Source organism: Suricata suricatta, chromosome 1 (assembly GCF_006229205.1).
Source record: "Suricata suricatta isolate VVHF042 chromosome 1, meerkat_22Aug2017_6uvM2_HiC, whole genome shotgun sequence".
Classification (NCBI taxonomy): Eukaryota; Metazoa; Chordata; class Mammalia; order Carnivora; family Herpestidae; genus Suricata; species Suricata suricatta.
The window spans coordinates 95,609,587-95,626,389 of record NC_043700.1 but is presented as its reverse complement, the minus strand read 5'-3'; the positions used below and the strand labels follow the sequence as shown (position 1 = coordinate 95,626,389).

The 16,803-nt window shown below is 35.2% G+C and overlaps 1 protein-coding gene across 8 annotated transcripts in view; it reads left to right on the top strand.

The window, feature by feature from the left end:
* Window positions 1–16,803, top strand: part of SPATA5 (spermatogenesis associated 5) — a 325,548-nt gene that overhangs the window by 31,382 nt on the left and 277,363 nt on the right. For all 8 annotated transcript variants that reach the window (XM_029941225.1, XM_029941230.1, XM_029941224.1 and 5 more), the window contains exon 10: window positions 16,589–16,743. In XM_029941225.1, the coding sequence (XP_029797085.1) occupies window positions 16,589–16,743 (155 nt within the window). The remainder of the gene's footprint in view (window positions 1–16,588; window positions 16,744–16,803) is intronic.

Genomic DNA, 16,803 nt, shown 5'->3' with positions numbered 1-16,803 from the left:
CTTTATGATATAATATTTTGGTAGTTGCTTTGCTTTAATATGAACTGTAATTGAGTTGGCAAGTAAGTAATGAAGGTACAGCATAGTGCTTCTCTTACTGAGAATTTTTTTAAATGTTTTCTTAACATTTATTTATTTTTGAGAGACAGAGGCAAAGCATGATTTGGAGAGGGGCAGAGAGAGAGGGAGACGCACAGTCTGAAGCAGGCTCCAGGCTCTGAGCTGTCAGCACAGAGCCCGACGTGGGGTTCGAACTCATGAACTGTGAGATCATGATCTGAGCTGAAGTTGGCTGCTTAACCTACTAAGCGACCCAGGCGCCTCGAGAATTGTTTTTTGAAAAATATTTTCAGATTAATTAAACATAAGGAATGCTTTTATCTCTTCTCAAGACCTGTTCTTTTCTTCTTTCTCACCCTTACTCGCATATCAAACATCCATTTGTATAAACATATTCTGACAAATGAAAACTCATTGTGAGGACTGGTAAATCATAAACAATCCGTAGTTTTCAAAGCAGTATATTTTGCACACAAGTCAAATTTGTAAGTCCTCACTGATCCTGACTGATTAAGACTTCTGTGTAAACAATTCACAGAACTTTTTTTTACCGATTTACTTTGTTATGATGGTTTTAATTCTGATAAAGTTGTCTCAATAAAAATTATTACATTCATGCTTTAGCAATGAAATATAAAGGGGTAAACTTCATTGTGTGTGTGTGTATGAATATATCTGTATATATTCATAGTTGCTTAGATTTGAACTTTTTTTTTTGAGAGAGTGTGCGTGGAAGTGGGTGAGGAGCAGAGGTTGAGGGAGAGAGAGAAGCTTAAGCAGGTTCCACGCCCAGCATCGAGCCCAACGTGGGGCCTGATCTCACAAAAAGGAGATTATGATCTGAACTGAAATCAAGAGTTGGGCAGTTACCCAACTGAGCCACCCAGGCGGCGCCCCTAAAGTCAGTCACTTTAGACTTAAGTTTGTAATTTCTGAAAGTACCAGTTTTCAGTGTGATTTCAACCACCTTCTATGTTGTAGTTTTATTTGTAGTTTTATTTTCCTTTTGCTTCACTTTTTATATAATCTAATTTTTAAAAACTCCTTTCCAAAATATGGTGTATATACAGAAAATGTATAAATTATAAGATCCATGAATATTCCAAAGTGAATACACTCATGTAACCACTACTCAAGCCAGTGCATCAAGCTTTACTAGTGACCTGGAACCACTGCCAGATCTTCTCCCATACACGACTCCTCGCCTCAACTTGAAAAGCAGCCACTATTCTGGCTTCTAATACCATAGATTAGTTTTGCCTTTTTGTGCTGTCTTCTTTCACTCATAATATGATTTAAGAGTTTTATCATTTTATTCTGCTAGCAATAGCCCATTTTTATTCCTCTATTCTACTGTATAAATTTTACGAGTGATAATGCTGCGAATATTCTTGCACATACCTTTAGATGCACAAAGAATATATATTTCTGCTTGCAATATACCTAGGAGTGGAATTGTTGAGTTATAGGATATATATTTGTTCTCATTAGTAAATATTGCAAAAAGTTTTCTGTGGTGACTATATCAAATTACTCCTTCACACTAGTGTGTGAAAATTCAAGTATCCTCTCATCCTTTCTGACATTTGGTGTGTTTTTAATGATTGCATTTTAGTTTTGCTTTTCTGATGACTTATGTTGATTACTGTTTTATGTATGTATTGTCCATTTAGATATCCTCTGTGACATGCCAATTTAAATATCTGTTTAATGTTTCTCTTGTGTTGCTCTTTAAAAAAAATATAATTGCTTTGTAGGAATTCTTAAGATAATTTGATTATGAGACCTTCAGAAATGTGTGTGTGTATGTGTGTATTTAAAATGTCTTCTACCCTAATTTTTATTTCCTTCATAGAATTTTTGGAGGAACAGAAGTTTGTAACTATTATATATATACATACATATATATATATACACACACACACGTATACACACACATATATATACATATATACATATATATATACATATATATGTGTGTGTATACGTGTGTGTGTATATATGTGTGTGTATATATATATATATTAGCTGTAATATATATGTGTATATATATGTGTGTGTATATATATATATATTAGCTGTAATATATATATATATATACACACACATATATATATATAACCAATCCTACTTACCAGTATTTATGTATATATATATATATTAGCTGTAATATATATGTGTATATATATGTGTGTGTGTATATATATATATATTAGCTGTAATATATATATATACACACACATATATATATATATAACCAATCCTACTTACCAGTATTTTCCTTTCTGGTAGTGATTTTTGAATCCTCTTTAAGAAATCTGTGTCGATTCCACTGAATACCTCATATTATCTTCTTTCATTGTAAAGATGTTTTATTGTCTTACCTTTCACATTACCATCTATAATTAATTCACTTTCTCCATGTAGATAATCACTTGTACCAGACCAGTTAATGAAATGACAGTCTGCCCTTCCTGCTTTGCGGTGGTACCTTTGTCATAAATCAAGAGTTTGAGTTTGTTCTGAATTCTCTGTTCTGTTTCTTTGATCTCTCTTTATTCTTGTGTGAAATACTGAAATATCTTTAATCACATCAGCTTTATGAAAAGCCTTAGTTTCTGGAAGGTAAGTGCTCCTTTTTATTTCATCAAGGTTGTCTTGACTATTCTTGACCCTTTATATTTGCTTATAACTTGAAAAATCAGTTTGGTAGGCTCCCTTCACTCTAAACGGGACTTTGAGAATTTTAAATCTTCTAGATCAATCTGAGGAGAATTCAAAGGTTAACTTTGCAAATCCATGAACATGGTAGATCTCTTCATTGAGTCTTTAATTTCTCTCAAAGTTTTTTGTGAAGTCTTGCATAATGTACATTATATTTATTCTTAGATATTTAGTTTTTTTAAATGTAGTTAAAAATGGCATCAAAATTTCACTGTATAACTTGTTTTTTTTTGCTGTTGCCTAGGAAAAATAATTTTTGTTTATTTGTGTCTACCTGCCTTGCTAAATTCACTTATTAATTTTAATAGCATGTTTGTAGATTCTTAGAGTTTTCTATGTATATGGTTATGTCATATAACTTTACATGTATACAGTCTGTGGTTAATGACAGTTTTATTTCATTTTTTTAAATTTCCACACTTATCATTTCTTTTTCTTGTTTTATTGCACTGGTTATGATTTCTAACATAGTATTTGACATAAGCAGTAAGGGCGTGCCTGGGTGGCTTAGTCGGTTAAGCCTTGCAGTTTCTGGGTTCGAACCCTACATTGGGCTCTTTGCTGACAGCTCAGAGCCTGGAGCCTGCTTCACATTCTGTGTCTCCCTCTCTCTCTGCCCTTCCCCTACTTGTGGTCTGCCCCTCCCCTGCTCACACTCTGTCTCTCCCCTGCTCATACTCTGTCTCCCTGTGTCTCAAAATTAAATACATATTAAAAAAAATTTTTTTTAAATACAGTTATTCTTATCTCATTCTTGATGCTATGGAGAAAACTTCTAATATTTTCCAGTTAGGAATTATATTCAGTCTGTTTTTTACAGCTAATCTGGTAAAGAATTTCTGTCTATTCTTAGTTTGTTTTTATAATTAATATTGATTTTTAAAATCATATTATCTGTGCCTATTGATCATTCTATTGTTTCCCTTTTTCTATTAATGTGGAGAATAGTGTTGATTGATTTTCAAATGTGAAACCTCATATTCTGGGAACATAGTCATCTTGTCATGATGTATAATCCTTTATATATTTACATTTTCACTGATGTTTTGTTTAGGATATTTGTATCTAGATGTCCATGAGAGAGATTCATTTATAGTTTTTATTCATATAATATACTCCTATGATTTGAGGAACAGCATTTTGCTGGTCTTATGAGTCAATATGGGTATTGTTTATTTTTTCTCTAGAAGAGTTTTTGTAAGCTTAGTCTTATATTCATTTTTAAATATTTAGTAATATTTTCCAGTGAAGTCATTTGTTTTTGGAATTTTGTCTGTGGTTAAAATTTTACTTACAGAATTAATTTATTTAATAGCTATTAGAATATTTAGTTATGTATTTTTTGTTGTTTGCATGTTAGTTTTGGTAAGATTTTCTCCTAGAAATTTGTTCATTTCATGTGAAATTTCAGAAATAATAAGATTATTTCTGGTATCTTCTTATTAGCTTTTCACTATCTGTAGGTTCTATAGTGATGTCTCTCCTATATCAATCTTGATATTGGTAATGTGTGTCTTTTCTCACATTGCCTTGATTTATATGCCAGAGGTTTATCGGTTTTATTAGCCTTTTCAGAGAATAAACTTTGGCTTATATATGTTATATATTTTAAATATTTATTTATTTTTGAGAGAGAGCAAGAGAGTGAATATGAGTAGGGAAGAGACAGAGAAAGAGGGAGACATAGAATCCAAGGCATGCTCCAGGCTCTGAACTGTCAGCACAGAGCCCAGTGAGTCTTGAAATCGCAAGCTGTGAGATCATGACCTGAGCTGAAGTCAGATGCCCAACTGACTGAGCCACCCAGTCACCCCTTGGCTTTAATATTTTTTAATTGTATGTTTGTTTTTTATTTTATTAAATTCTTTCTTATTATTTCCCTCCTACTGTTTTTCTTTTTTGGTTTATTTTATTGTTCATTTTATCAGATGAGAACCTCACTGATTTCAGCTTCTTTTCTTTCCTAATATGTGCGTTATGCCTGTTCCTGTTTTTTTACGTACAGCTTTAGCAGCATCCCACAAATTTTCATGTTATATTTTCATATTAGTTTTTAAAAACTGCAATTTTTATTGGATTTTTTTCTTTTGATCCATGAGTTATTTGTAAATATATTGCTTAATTTCCAAATATTTATGGGTTTTTTTGGAGTCTTATTGTTACTGATTTTGCTATTAATTCTATGGTCAGAGAACATACACTTTGTGGTTTTATTACTTGAAATATACAGAGCGCTTTGTGTCTCAGCCTGTGTCAGTTTTGGTACATCTTCCAGGTACACTTGAAAGCTATTTTACTATTTTGGAAATTTTTTTCTATATATGCCAATTACGATAAGTGGGTTAATTTTGTTTTCTATATCTTCTTAAGTATGTCTGTAAATATATAATTTTTGGCTGCTAAGGGAAATGTGTTAAAATCTGTAAGTAAGGTTGTCCATTTCTCCTTTCTCTGTGCTTAATTTTGCTTTTTATATTGTGAGACTTTTGTTACTAGGTGTATATTAATTTAGAATTTTATACATTTTTGGTGGCTTGCCCCTTTTTATTATCCTGAAATGTATACTAATACCTCTTGTGTAAAGTCTCTTTGATAGTAGATAAAGGAGTGCTATTTTATTTTTATGTTTACATGGTATATTTCTTTATTCTTTTACTTTCAATCTTTCCTATCTTTATATTTTCAGAATACATCATTTGTAAACAGCACAATTTTGGGTTTTATTATTTTAATCTGCCTAATGCTGTCAGTCTTAATTGAAGTACATAATACATTTGAATTTGGGTACTGTCTTAAATACTTAGGTTTATTTTATCTTCTATTTGTCCCATCTGTTCTGTTTTTTTCCCCTCTCTTTTCTTGCTTTCTCTTGAAATAGGCAAGTATTTTTATTATTTTATTTTCCTCCTGTTAACTCTTTAGCTATACACTTGTTTCTAGTGTTTCTCCTACATATTATAATGCATTTCCTTGGCTTATTAAAGATTAATGCAAGAATTGTTCAAACACTTTGGGAACACTTTGATTCTCTTTATCCTCAAAATTGTTTTATGCAATTTTATATTTATCTACATATTTGAGATCCTTATGCCATGCCCAAGTTTGATGCTTCACCAGCAGGAGTCACAGGACTTAGCATATAGTTATACTGAACAGCTCTGATTTATTACAATGCAAAGGATACAAAGTAGATTTACCAGAGGGAAAAGGCTCATAGGGTTAATTGTGGAGGAAGCCTGGTATAAACTTCCAAGACTCCTCGCCCAGTGAAGTTGCACAGGACATGTGTTAATTCCTCTAGCAGTGAGTTGAGACAGCATGTATGAAATGTCTACCAGGAAAACTCATTAGAGGCCCAGTACATAGTGATCCACACAATGAGCCAATTTTCCCATTACGCAGTTGTCAACTAGTAAATAGCCTATGCTTTCTTCCCTCATTGATTTGTGATATATTATCATAAGTTTATCATATATTAAATTTATATGTATATGAATCTGTCTCTCAACTGTGTTCTGTTGTGGTCACTTTTTTTTTTTAATAACTTTTTTTTCTTTTTTGAGAGAGTGTGTGTACTTCAGCAAGAAAGGGGCAGGAGGAGAGAGAGACATAGAAAATATTAAGCAGAAGCCCAGTGTAGGGCTCCATCTCACCATCATGAGATCATGACCTGAGCCAAAAAGCCAAGAGTTGTATGCTTAACCAAATAAGCCACCCAGGCACTCCAGTTTTATAACTTTTATACACTATTTTAATTTTTGTAAATTTACTTTTAAAATTTTTATTTACTTTTGAGAGAGAGAATGCATATGAATGGGGGAGGGGTAGAGAGAACAGGGGACAGGGGATGAAGTGGGTCCTCTGCTGACAACAGAAAGCTCGATGTGGGGCTCAAACTCATGCATGAGCTGTGACATCATACCCAGAGCCAAAGTCAGCTGCTTAACCGACTGAGCCACGAGGTGCCCCCCACACTATTTTTAATACTGTTAATTGTAGTAAATCTTAATGTCTGGTAAGATAAATTCTGCTTACTTATTTGCATTATTGTTGAATTAGTTATCTGTAGACCTTGATTCCTTAATACTATTTTTAGGGAAGGTTTATTTTAATTTATCAAAAATACGCAATCAGCATTTAAAAAATTTTTTTATTTAAAAAACCTTTTTTCAATGTTTGTTTATTTTGGAGAGAGAAAGACAGAGCATAAGCTGGGGAGGGGCAGAGAGAGAGGGAGATACAGAATCTGAAGCAGGCTCCAGGCTCTGAACTGTCAGCACAGAGTCTGATGTGGGGCTCAAACCCATGAACTGTGAGATCATGACCTGAGCCGAAGTCGAACGCTTAACCAACTGAACCACTCTGGTGTCCCTGTACTCAGCATTTTGATTGGGATTGCATTTAAAATAAATAGATTGCTTTGAATATAATGGACTTTTTTATGATACTGTCATTCCATTCAAGGACCTAGACTGTGACTCTTTTATTTAGATTTTTCTCTTTGTTAAAATTTATTCATAGAAGTCTTATATGTTTTTGTTAGATTGATCTCTAGCTAATTTGTCATTTTTGTAATCATTGCAAATGCTCTCTTTTTAAAAAAATGATATTTTAAGTTTGTTCTTGGTGTAGAGAAATTTCATATTGATCATTTTTTTTGTTGGTCTTCAGCCTTGTTTAACTCTTATTAATTTTCATAGTTTTCTTTTAATTGTTTTGGCCTTTCTGGGTATAAGATTGTGTTATTCATATGTGAGTAATGGAAGTTTTATCTCTTTCCACCCTTGTACCTTCCTCTCACTTTTATGTTTTCTATTCTTAATAGCTAGGGTCTCCACAAGTGAATTATCTGGTAATAGAGATACTGGCATTCTTGTCTTGTTACCCGTTTTAGAGAATGCCCAGACAGTCATTGCATTAAGAGTAATGCTTGGTGTTAAAGATTTCTGGAATATAACCTTAATCAAATACACTTTCCTAAGAGTGTTTGAAATTACTTTTATCATTATAAATAGATGTTGAATCTTGTCAGATACTTTTTTCTGTATCAGTAAAAATAATTATAATTATACTCAAAGTAGTGTGGTGAGTTAATAGCTTTTCTGACGAACTGGCCTTTTATTTCTGAGTTAAACTCTTTGTGAATATATGGATTTTTAAATAAATTATTAGATTTACTTAGCTAATATCTTATTTAGAACTTTTGCCCCATGTCCATAAGTGAAAAATATTTTTTTCTTATTCACATGTATTTGAAGTCAGGATTACATAAGCCTCCTAAAATATTTGAGTGGTTTTTCTCTTATAAAAGCCTCAGTCTCTATAATCAGGAGAGAGAAAAAGGGAAATTCTGTATCATCTCATGGGGTTGTTATTTATGTCATGATCCAGTTAAGAGATAGAACCTATACCAGTTTTTTTTGTTGTTTTTTTAAAATGTTTGTTTATTTTTGAGAGAGAGACAGAGCATGAGCTGGGGAGGGGTAAAGAGAGGGAGACACAGAATCTGAAACAGGCTCCAGGCTCTGGGCTCAGCCCACAGACCAACTTGGGACTCAAACTCACAAGCTGTGAGATCATGACCTCTGTCAAATTTGATTGCTTAACTGACTGAGCCACCCAGGCAAGTTATTTTTACAGAGAAAATTTAATAGGAAGAATAACCAATTATAAAATTGTTAACTAGGTAATTGAAAGGAGGGTGGAACTACAGGAAGCAGCTCTTACTCCTAAGTTGGGGGTGGGGTGGCGGGGAAGGGAATAGGTTGAAATTATTAAAACCTAGAAGCTGAGCTGTAACTCAGATGCTGGAAGAGCAGCCTGATATTTTGAAGGCTGATTCAGACCTGTTAGAAGGTAGCATTGCTAGGTTGGTGATGATGTCCCTTAAGGGTTGGTAGAATGACAGTCACAGGAATAGCAAATGTATAAGAAATCTATGAGATGTAAATAGGAGGGAGTGAGTCATTTTTTTCCCCCTTCACCTTGGTCGTCTCCCTCTAGAGCTTTGCTCTAGCATTGGCAAAGCCTACCATGGAGCTAAAGTGTAATTTGCAGTCTCAGCCCCAGTATCATAGTTTCAAGCTGAGAGTCAATAATTTAGTAAGTGGTACACCTGAAAACTAAGTTACCTAACAATCTCTCTCTGAGCTACAAAAGAAATCATACAGCGAATTAAATATTAAGAATAGAATATTAGTGGAGCTCTTGAGTGGCTCAGTTAGTTGACTGTCCAACCCTTGAAATTGGCTCAGGTCCTGATACATCAGTTCATGAGATCAAGCCCTGCACCGGGCTCTGCACTGACAGCACAGAGCCTGCTTGGGATTCTCTGTCTCCCACTCTTTCTCTCTGCCCCTCCATTGCTCGTGCACTCTCAAAGTAAGTAAATAAACTTAAAAACAAAAAAAAGAATGGGGCACCTGGGTCACTCAGTCAATTAAACATCTGACTTTGGCTCAGGACATGATGTCATGGTTCATGGGTTTGAGCCCTGCATCAGGTTCTGTGCTGACAGCTCGGAGCCTAGAGCCTGCTTCAGATTCTGTGTCTCACATTTTTCCATGCTCATCCCCTGCTCACACTCTATCTCTCTCTCAAAAATAATTAAAACATTAAAAAAAAAATAGAATGTTAGTAAAAATTCTGTGTTTTAAATTTTCTCTAACATGGAATCATAACATTTTATAAGGAAATAAGAAGAGTTAAAAAGAACTGCATTCAGCTCAAGTAGTTAGAACAGAGTAAGCCCAAAGAGGAAGAAAGTTAAAAATATAAAGTTAGATTCAGGGGAATAGAGAACAAAAAATTCATTCTTTGAAATGATTTTTAAGATTATAAAGTTAGAGTTGTGCCTGGGTGGCTCAGTCGGTTTGAGCATCCGACTTCGGCTCAGGTCATGATCTCACAGTTCATGGGTTCGAGCCCCGTGTCGGGCTCTGTGCTGACCACTACCTCAGAGCCTGGAGCCTGCTTCGGATTCTGTGTCTCTTTCTCTCTCTGCCCTTCCCCTGTTCACGCTCTGTCTTTCTGTCTCTCAAGAATAAATAAAATGTAAAAAAAAGAAAAAAACAAGATTATAAATTTAGACCAAGATTCTACTCAAGAGACAGGACCACATATTGGTGGTTTTGGTAAAAGAGAAAAGAAGGTACAAATGAAATACAGAGAGAACTAATAATACAAAGCAAATAGAGAAAACAAACAAATGTTCCTCCTGGATGTTAAAAAACCCTTTCCACAGAAGAGTAATGTGGGATGTCTATCTCACTGACTTACCTATATTTATTTCCTGGAAGCCTCATAATTGACTTTACTTTGATTAACTGTACTCTGTTAATGTAAATACAAACGTTAACATTTCTAGTATAACTACTAAAATAATCGAAAAAGTGTATATAACTTCAGAACTAGTAGAAGGCCAAATGAAATGTGAAAAGAACAAAACAAAAATGAATCAGTCTGAAAGAATTGAAGAAGAAAAAGGGTTGGTAGGGATTACATTATAGCCGTGTTAACATTAGACCAAGTGATTTTAAGACAAAAAGCATTCTTGCAGATAAAGATGAGTACTGCATATTGATAAAACATTCAGTTTATTAGGAACTGTTTTAAACCTGATGCAGTTGATAGGGTAGATTTGAAATGTATAAAGCAAAACTCTCTGTAACTACAAGGAGAAATGAACAGAACATCCATTTTAGTGTCAGAGTTTTAATGTATCTCTGTCAATGGTTGAGGATAGAGAAGATTTGAATAAGACAATCAACAGACAATCATCCAGATATATATTTGGAACACAGAAACCAACAACATGTTTATTGAAGTGTACATAGAACATTTATAAATTTGCAATTCAAAAAATTTTATTTAATACAGACCTTATTCTCTGACAAAAATTCATTTAAGCTATGATCAATAAATTAAAGAATTTTATACTTTGGAAATTAGAAAATTCTAAATAATTCATTAGTTGAATTACAGTATGCAAATGAAAAGCTATTTAGAATTGGATGATGCAACTGTATCAAAATGTGTGGTATATAGCTAAAGCAATGCTTCTAGGGAAACTTACAACCTGAAATTCTTATATAAGAAATGAGGAAAGGTTAAAAAATAATGAGCTGGTATACTAAGCTCTAGGAAACAGATATTTAATACAGATTGGGCAGAAATGATTAGAAAAGGAAGACAAGTACAAGAGAGAAGTAGCATGATTTTGCACTGTTCCGTACTAACAGTATGCTCTCTTCCTTGATACCTCTGCATGGTCATAGTGGGTTCCGAGGTTATCTCAGCCTCTGCTCAGTGCCTCTTGGTGATCCTAGTACTTCATTGGAAGCTCATCTTGAGCTGATTGTTTACATCTATTTAAAAAATCATTCTTGGCTTTATTGTGGAAGGGAGGCAAAATCTTGTTGCAGTTTTTCTCTAGGTCCGAACTACTTGCATTTCTTAAATTACCCAAATCATCCTTCAGGGCACTACCATGTTTGTGTTTGTTTCTTCTTACATTACCTCTGGTTCTTCTAGGTTGCTTTTTTTTTTTTTTCTATGTATTTTGTTCTTTATAGTGCTTGTTAGAAGATGTCCTTAGATATCTGGTGATCTTTAGTTGTTTTCTCATATTTAAAAGTGTTGCTCCTAAAAATTGATCAGGTACTGTTAACTGTTGGGGGTTGTGAGCTTGTGGTCTTCTGTGTAGTGAGTTCTGCATGGGCCTTATCCTTGAGTGCACCCTTGTCACTCTTAGACTTGTACCTTTCTGGGAGAAGGATCTCTTTAGCTTCACAGGTGTATCCTGCCTGTAAACCCTAGGAACATTGGGGAACTGCAGAGTGGATTTCCCTATTCAGTATGATTCCCTTGTCTTTACCTGTCCTTTGTGTCCCCTCAATTCAGAAATCTTGTTACTTAGTGAATATATCTTCTGATGTAGGGTACAGGAAAAGTCATCTGACTCCATGAAATTGGGGATGGAATCTTGATGATCTAACTGCTTCCTAACAGACTTGTCTCCTAATCTTCCACTTTTCTATTTCTAACCCTGATTTTTCTTTTCTTTCTTTTTTTAAGAAATTATTTGTGATGTCCTGAGTGTTTAGCTTTTTTGGTTAAATGTGGGTGGGGTGAATAGGAAGGGCATCTGTGGCATAAACCTGGTTGCTCTCAGATTTTTTTTCATTGTATGCTTGTGTGTCACTTATATTCAGTTACTCCTTATTCATTTGCTGTCCAGCTTCCTGTTACATTGTTTCCTCTCCTATTTGCCCTTCCAGGTTTATGGTTCTTAATAAAAGTCCCTTTACACTCATTGTAGTAGGAGTTTTATTTAGGAGGAAGCAAAAGTAAGTGCTTGGGTTTAATGTACTGTCTTTACTAACTTGAATGACTTTACCTCAGACCTTTAGTTTTCAACTTTTGATTGTGCTATGCTCAGTAGTGGCTTGCTTTCATCTTTTAATTTTATTTATTTTAATGTTTTTTTAATTTATTTTTTGAGAGACAGAGACAGCACGAGTAGGGGAGGGTCAGAGAGAGAGAGGGAGACACAGAATCCAGTCAGGCTCCAGGCTCTGAGCTAGTTATCAGCACAGAGCCCAATGTGGGGCTTGAACCCACAAACTGTGAGATCATAACCTGAGCCGAAGCTGGACACTTAACCGACTGAGCCACCCAGGCACCCCTAATTTTAAATTTATTTGCAAATACGTATGTAGACTTTTGTATTTCTATCTAGACACTAAGGTGAATGAGAAAGCAAGGCCTTAAACAGTTCATTTTCTATATATGATTTATAATCTTAAAAAGCAATTTAAAAGAGAAGTTCTGAAAGTATTTTTAGAAATGGTCACATCATTGGTAAATATATATAACCTATCATTTGGATATGTTAAATTGTGATGTGTTATTCTTTGTATTTTTTTTTAAGTTTATTTATTTAGAGAGAGAGAGAAAGTGAGCATAGGTGGGGAAGGGCAGAGAGAGAGAAGGAGAGAAAGAATCCAAAGCAGGGCTTGGGGCTCAAACTCACAAACTGTGAGATCACAACCTGAGCTGAAATCAGGAGTTGGCCTCTCAACTGACTGAGCCATCCAGGTGCCCCTGTTTTACTGTTTGTTTTAACTCTTGAAAACTCCAGTCTTTGTTCTTTTGCCTTTTTTGTTGTTGGCAATTACTTCTTTTTTCTTGCTATCTTCATAGATGTGGAATTTTTGCCCAGTTCTAAATTCTGTAGTTTGCATTTGAAATTGCAGAAATTTTACAATGTTCTAAGTATACAATTATTAATATTGTATATGCTTTAAAATTTTTTTTAATGTTTATTTCTGAGAGACAGAGTACAAGCTGGGGAGGAGCAGAGAGAGGGAGACACAGAATCCAAAGCAGGCTCCAGGCTCTGAGCTGTCAGCACAGATCCCGATACAGGGCTCTAACCCACAAGCTATGAGATCATGATCTGAGTTGAAGTTGGTTGCTTAACTGACTGAGCCATCCAGGAGCCCCTGTATATGCTTTTTTTTTTAAATTAATTTTTTGAGAGAAAGAGAGAGAGAGAGAGCATGCAAGTGAGCATGGGCAGGGGAGGGGCAGAAGGAGAGGGAAAGGAAGAGAGGGAATCTTAAGTAGGCTCCCTACCACACCTGGAGCCCAACGCAGGGCTCATTCTCATAACCGTAAGATCGTGACCTAAGTCAAAATCAAGAGTCAGATGCTCAACTGACTGAGCCACCCATGCACCCCTGTACATGCCTTTTAAAACCGCATGTTGTCTGTTTTCCAACTCTTCATCAGATGAAAATAATTGGTCTTCTTTTGTTGTGCCCAAGTTTGTAATATCGCCCCCAAAAAAGACCAGAGACTACCAGGGAGACCGAGTCACGCCTGCAAAAACAAAGGGCTTTATTACAGGCTTAAGCTCAGGCTCACAGACTCCACCGACCCGCTGGCCACATGGAGAGAGAGCCCTGAACAAAGGCAGGGTAGGGCTTTTATGAGTTTGGGAAGGTGAGTTACAGGAAATGATGACACAAGTACAGTGATCCAATCCCAACCCCCCCCCCCCCATCAATACTGGCAGTTGTGGGAGCCACTCACAACATTTGGAGTATTGACCAATCAGAGTGGGCCCAGGACCCCAACGTAGGGCGTGACTAGGCCTGCCCCTAGAAAGGTCAAAGGTGTCAGCCGGCCTCTCCCAATTGGGCGCTGCAGGAGTTTCCCCTCCTTAATGTGCGCCCTTTCATTCGGAGAAGCTGGTGCTTTCCCCTTTAAGTACAGGGGAAGGTGGAATCAGACCTGTGTCCTTACACTTTATTATCAGACTTTATGCTTACATGACATAAATTTGACAGAAAAATTATTTGACTACTTCCTTTGTTTAAGTTCTTAGTATCTCAGTAAGAGATACTAAAGAGTATCTCTTTAGGTATGAGTAAGAGATCTGATTTAATTAAAAATATTGACAAATATTGCTAAATAGTCATTTGAGACATGAAGAGTCAGATTTTTGTATTCTTTTGATTATTTCCATGTATGTAAGATTTTTTAGGAATTGCTTAATTTCTTTTGGGCCCCTGATGTGCTGTTTAATATAACACAGCACCTTATTACTGCATCTTTGTTTATTTAGTTTAGTTTTTTTTTAAGCTACTGTACCATTTAACTAAAATATATATTGGGCAGTGAAATAATCTAATTTACCACAAACTTTTATTTTTGTGTCAAGAGATGTGAAGGGCCTGAGATTTTACCCTACTTCTGAGCTTTCCCAGGTACTTGCAGAAGATACAGTATTTCTGGGTCACAAAGGACAGACTATTATAGCAACAGAAGTAGCAGTATTTGCACCTGTTCCTTGAGTCTAAGTTTTCACAAAGTGACACAAAGAAGAGGGCTGGGTGACCTCTCTTTCCAGGCAAGATGTTATAGAAGCAGAGCTCCGAATTTAGGGAACCCAAATTATTTGTAATCAACAGTAAATATGTCTGCCTTTTGCTTTAGAGGGAGAGACTCTATCCGCGTGTGCACAACATCATTGAAAAGATAGCCAGAACAGAGACAGTGCTTTTTCTCAAAAGATAAGCAAAAGAAATGTGAGCAGGATGTGAAGAATTGTCTTCAGCATTTTGGAAGGCAGAAAAACCAAGTGGCTGTTTGTAAGATAGATATAAGATGGCCTAAGACATTGTATTAAGAAAATGATTTTTTTACATGTATCTTCAATTTTCTCTTGTATAGCTATTTTTCCAGTTTAGCCTACTATCTCAGGGTCTTCCATGAATATTAGACTTACACTGACAAATCCCTAGGAAATATCTATTTTCTGAATGTCACAGAGGTATTTGCTTTTTTCCTACTAATCAAAAGATACCCAGTCCTCTGTTTTGGGGAGTTTCTGTCTGCATTTCTTGCATCAGTGCTTCTGTTTCTCTGTAAAAGTTCGAATAAATGAAAGTTAGTGAAATGATAATTATATATTTTTAAAAATTTTGTATGTTTATTTATTTATTTATTATTGAGACAGAGAAACTGGGAATGAATAGCGGAAGGGTAGAGAGAGGGGGAGACACAGAATCTGAAGAAGGCTCCAGGCTCTGTCAGCACAGAGCCTGATGCAGGGCTTGAACCCAGGAACTATGAGATCGTGACCTGAGCCGAAGTCAGCCACTCAACTTACTGAGCCACCCAGGCTCAGTTTTAATTTTGCAAAAAACTCATAGAAGCATAGCATTTCAGACAAAAGACTGTTAAACATGGTGGAGCTAGCTAGTGTCCCAAGTTTGATATTGAGACTGGATTTCTAAGAGTGATGAGACTAAAATTCTTCTAATTGGAATTTCATTGTTCACTGGAACACAAAAGTAGCATTTTATTGAAGACTCTAAAACAAAGAGCAGGTAGATAGGGACTTTGCAGCCTAGAGGTCTTTGTCAGATCAAGGGCTGTAAATCTGGCAATTTAGTTGTGAAGGAAGAGGAATTAGAACATTTAGTCCTGTTAGTGTTGAAACTACAAGCAAATAGAAAAAACAAAGAATTTGCAGCTGTAACTTTCTAGGTCAGCATGATCTTTTAAGTTATTCTTGATCTCTCTAAATTTGATTTGGTTGAACATCTTTTTGGCTACTGCAGTATTTTAACTATTCTGATCTTACTCCACTATCTCTTCCTATTAATTCTTTTTTAAAAACCATCATTTCTTATGCTTTTCAAATGATGGAGTTTCTTAAGATTTAGCCTTCAGCTCTCATTCTTCCATCCCTTGTCCCTTTCTAGCCTTTTCTTATAGGTCTCTCCTATATAATATCAGATCTCATGTCTGTGCATACAGCTCTAAAGTCAAATTCTTTCTTGAGTTACAAAACCACATTTCCAACTGCCAACTGAATATTTCCTTTAAGATGTTCTGCCAATGCCTTACAAAACTTATTGGATTGAATGTATTAATAAAAACAGCAGAGGCAAGAGCTATGTTATTCCCCAAGCTATTCAGATAAATCTTTATGGTCTTTTTTGTGGATGTTGTTTTGTAAATTTTATTTCATGTTTATAAAATATCTGTCTTTTCATATTTCATATTGTCATATTTTTACTGCCTAAACCAAGCATTTGGATTTTTGCCTTCATCGCCCATATTTTACAGTCTCCCTCTTTACCCTTCTACCTTCATTTATACACACAAGCACAAAAGATTTGAAATGCCAGAAGTATATAGTTTGGGTTTATTATTATTTTTATTGGTAATGTTTCAGTCTGTATTTATGGGGTAGGAGATAAATCTTAAATTACTTTTCTCTTTGCAGGTCTCTATGCCTTACGAAGAGTATTGAAGAAACAGCCTAACCTCTCTGATAGTAAGATGGCTGGGCTGGTGAAGATTACTCTGAATGATTTCTTACAAGGGATGAATGACGTCAGACCCAGTGCTATGAGGGAAGTAGCAATCGATGTACCAAATGTAAGTCATTTGTACTCCCATGCTAGCTATACTGTTTGAGTTAAATGCTGAAAGAAATGG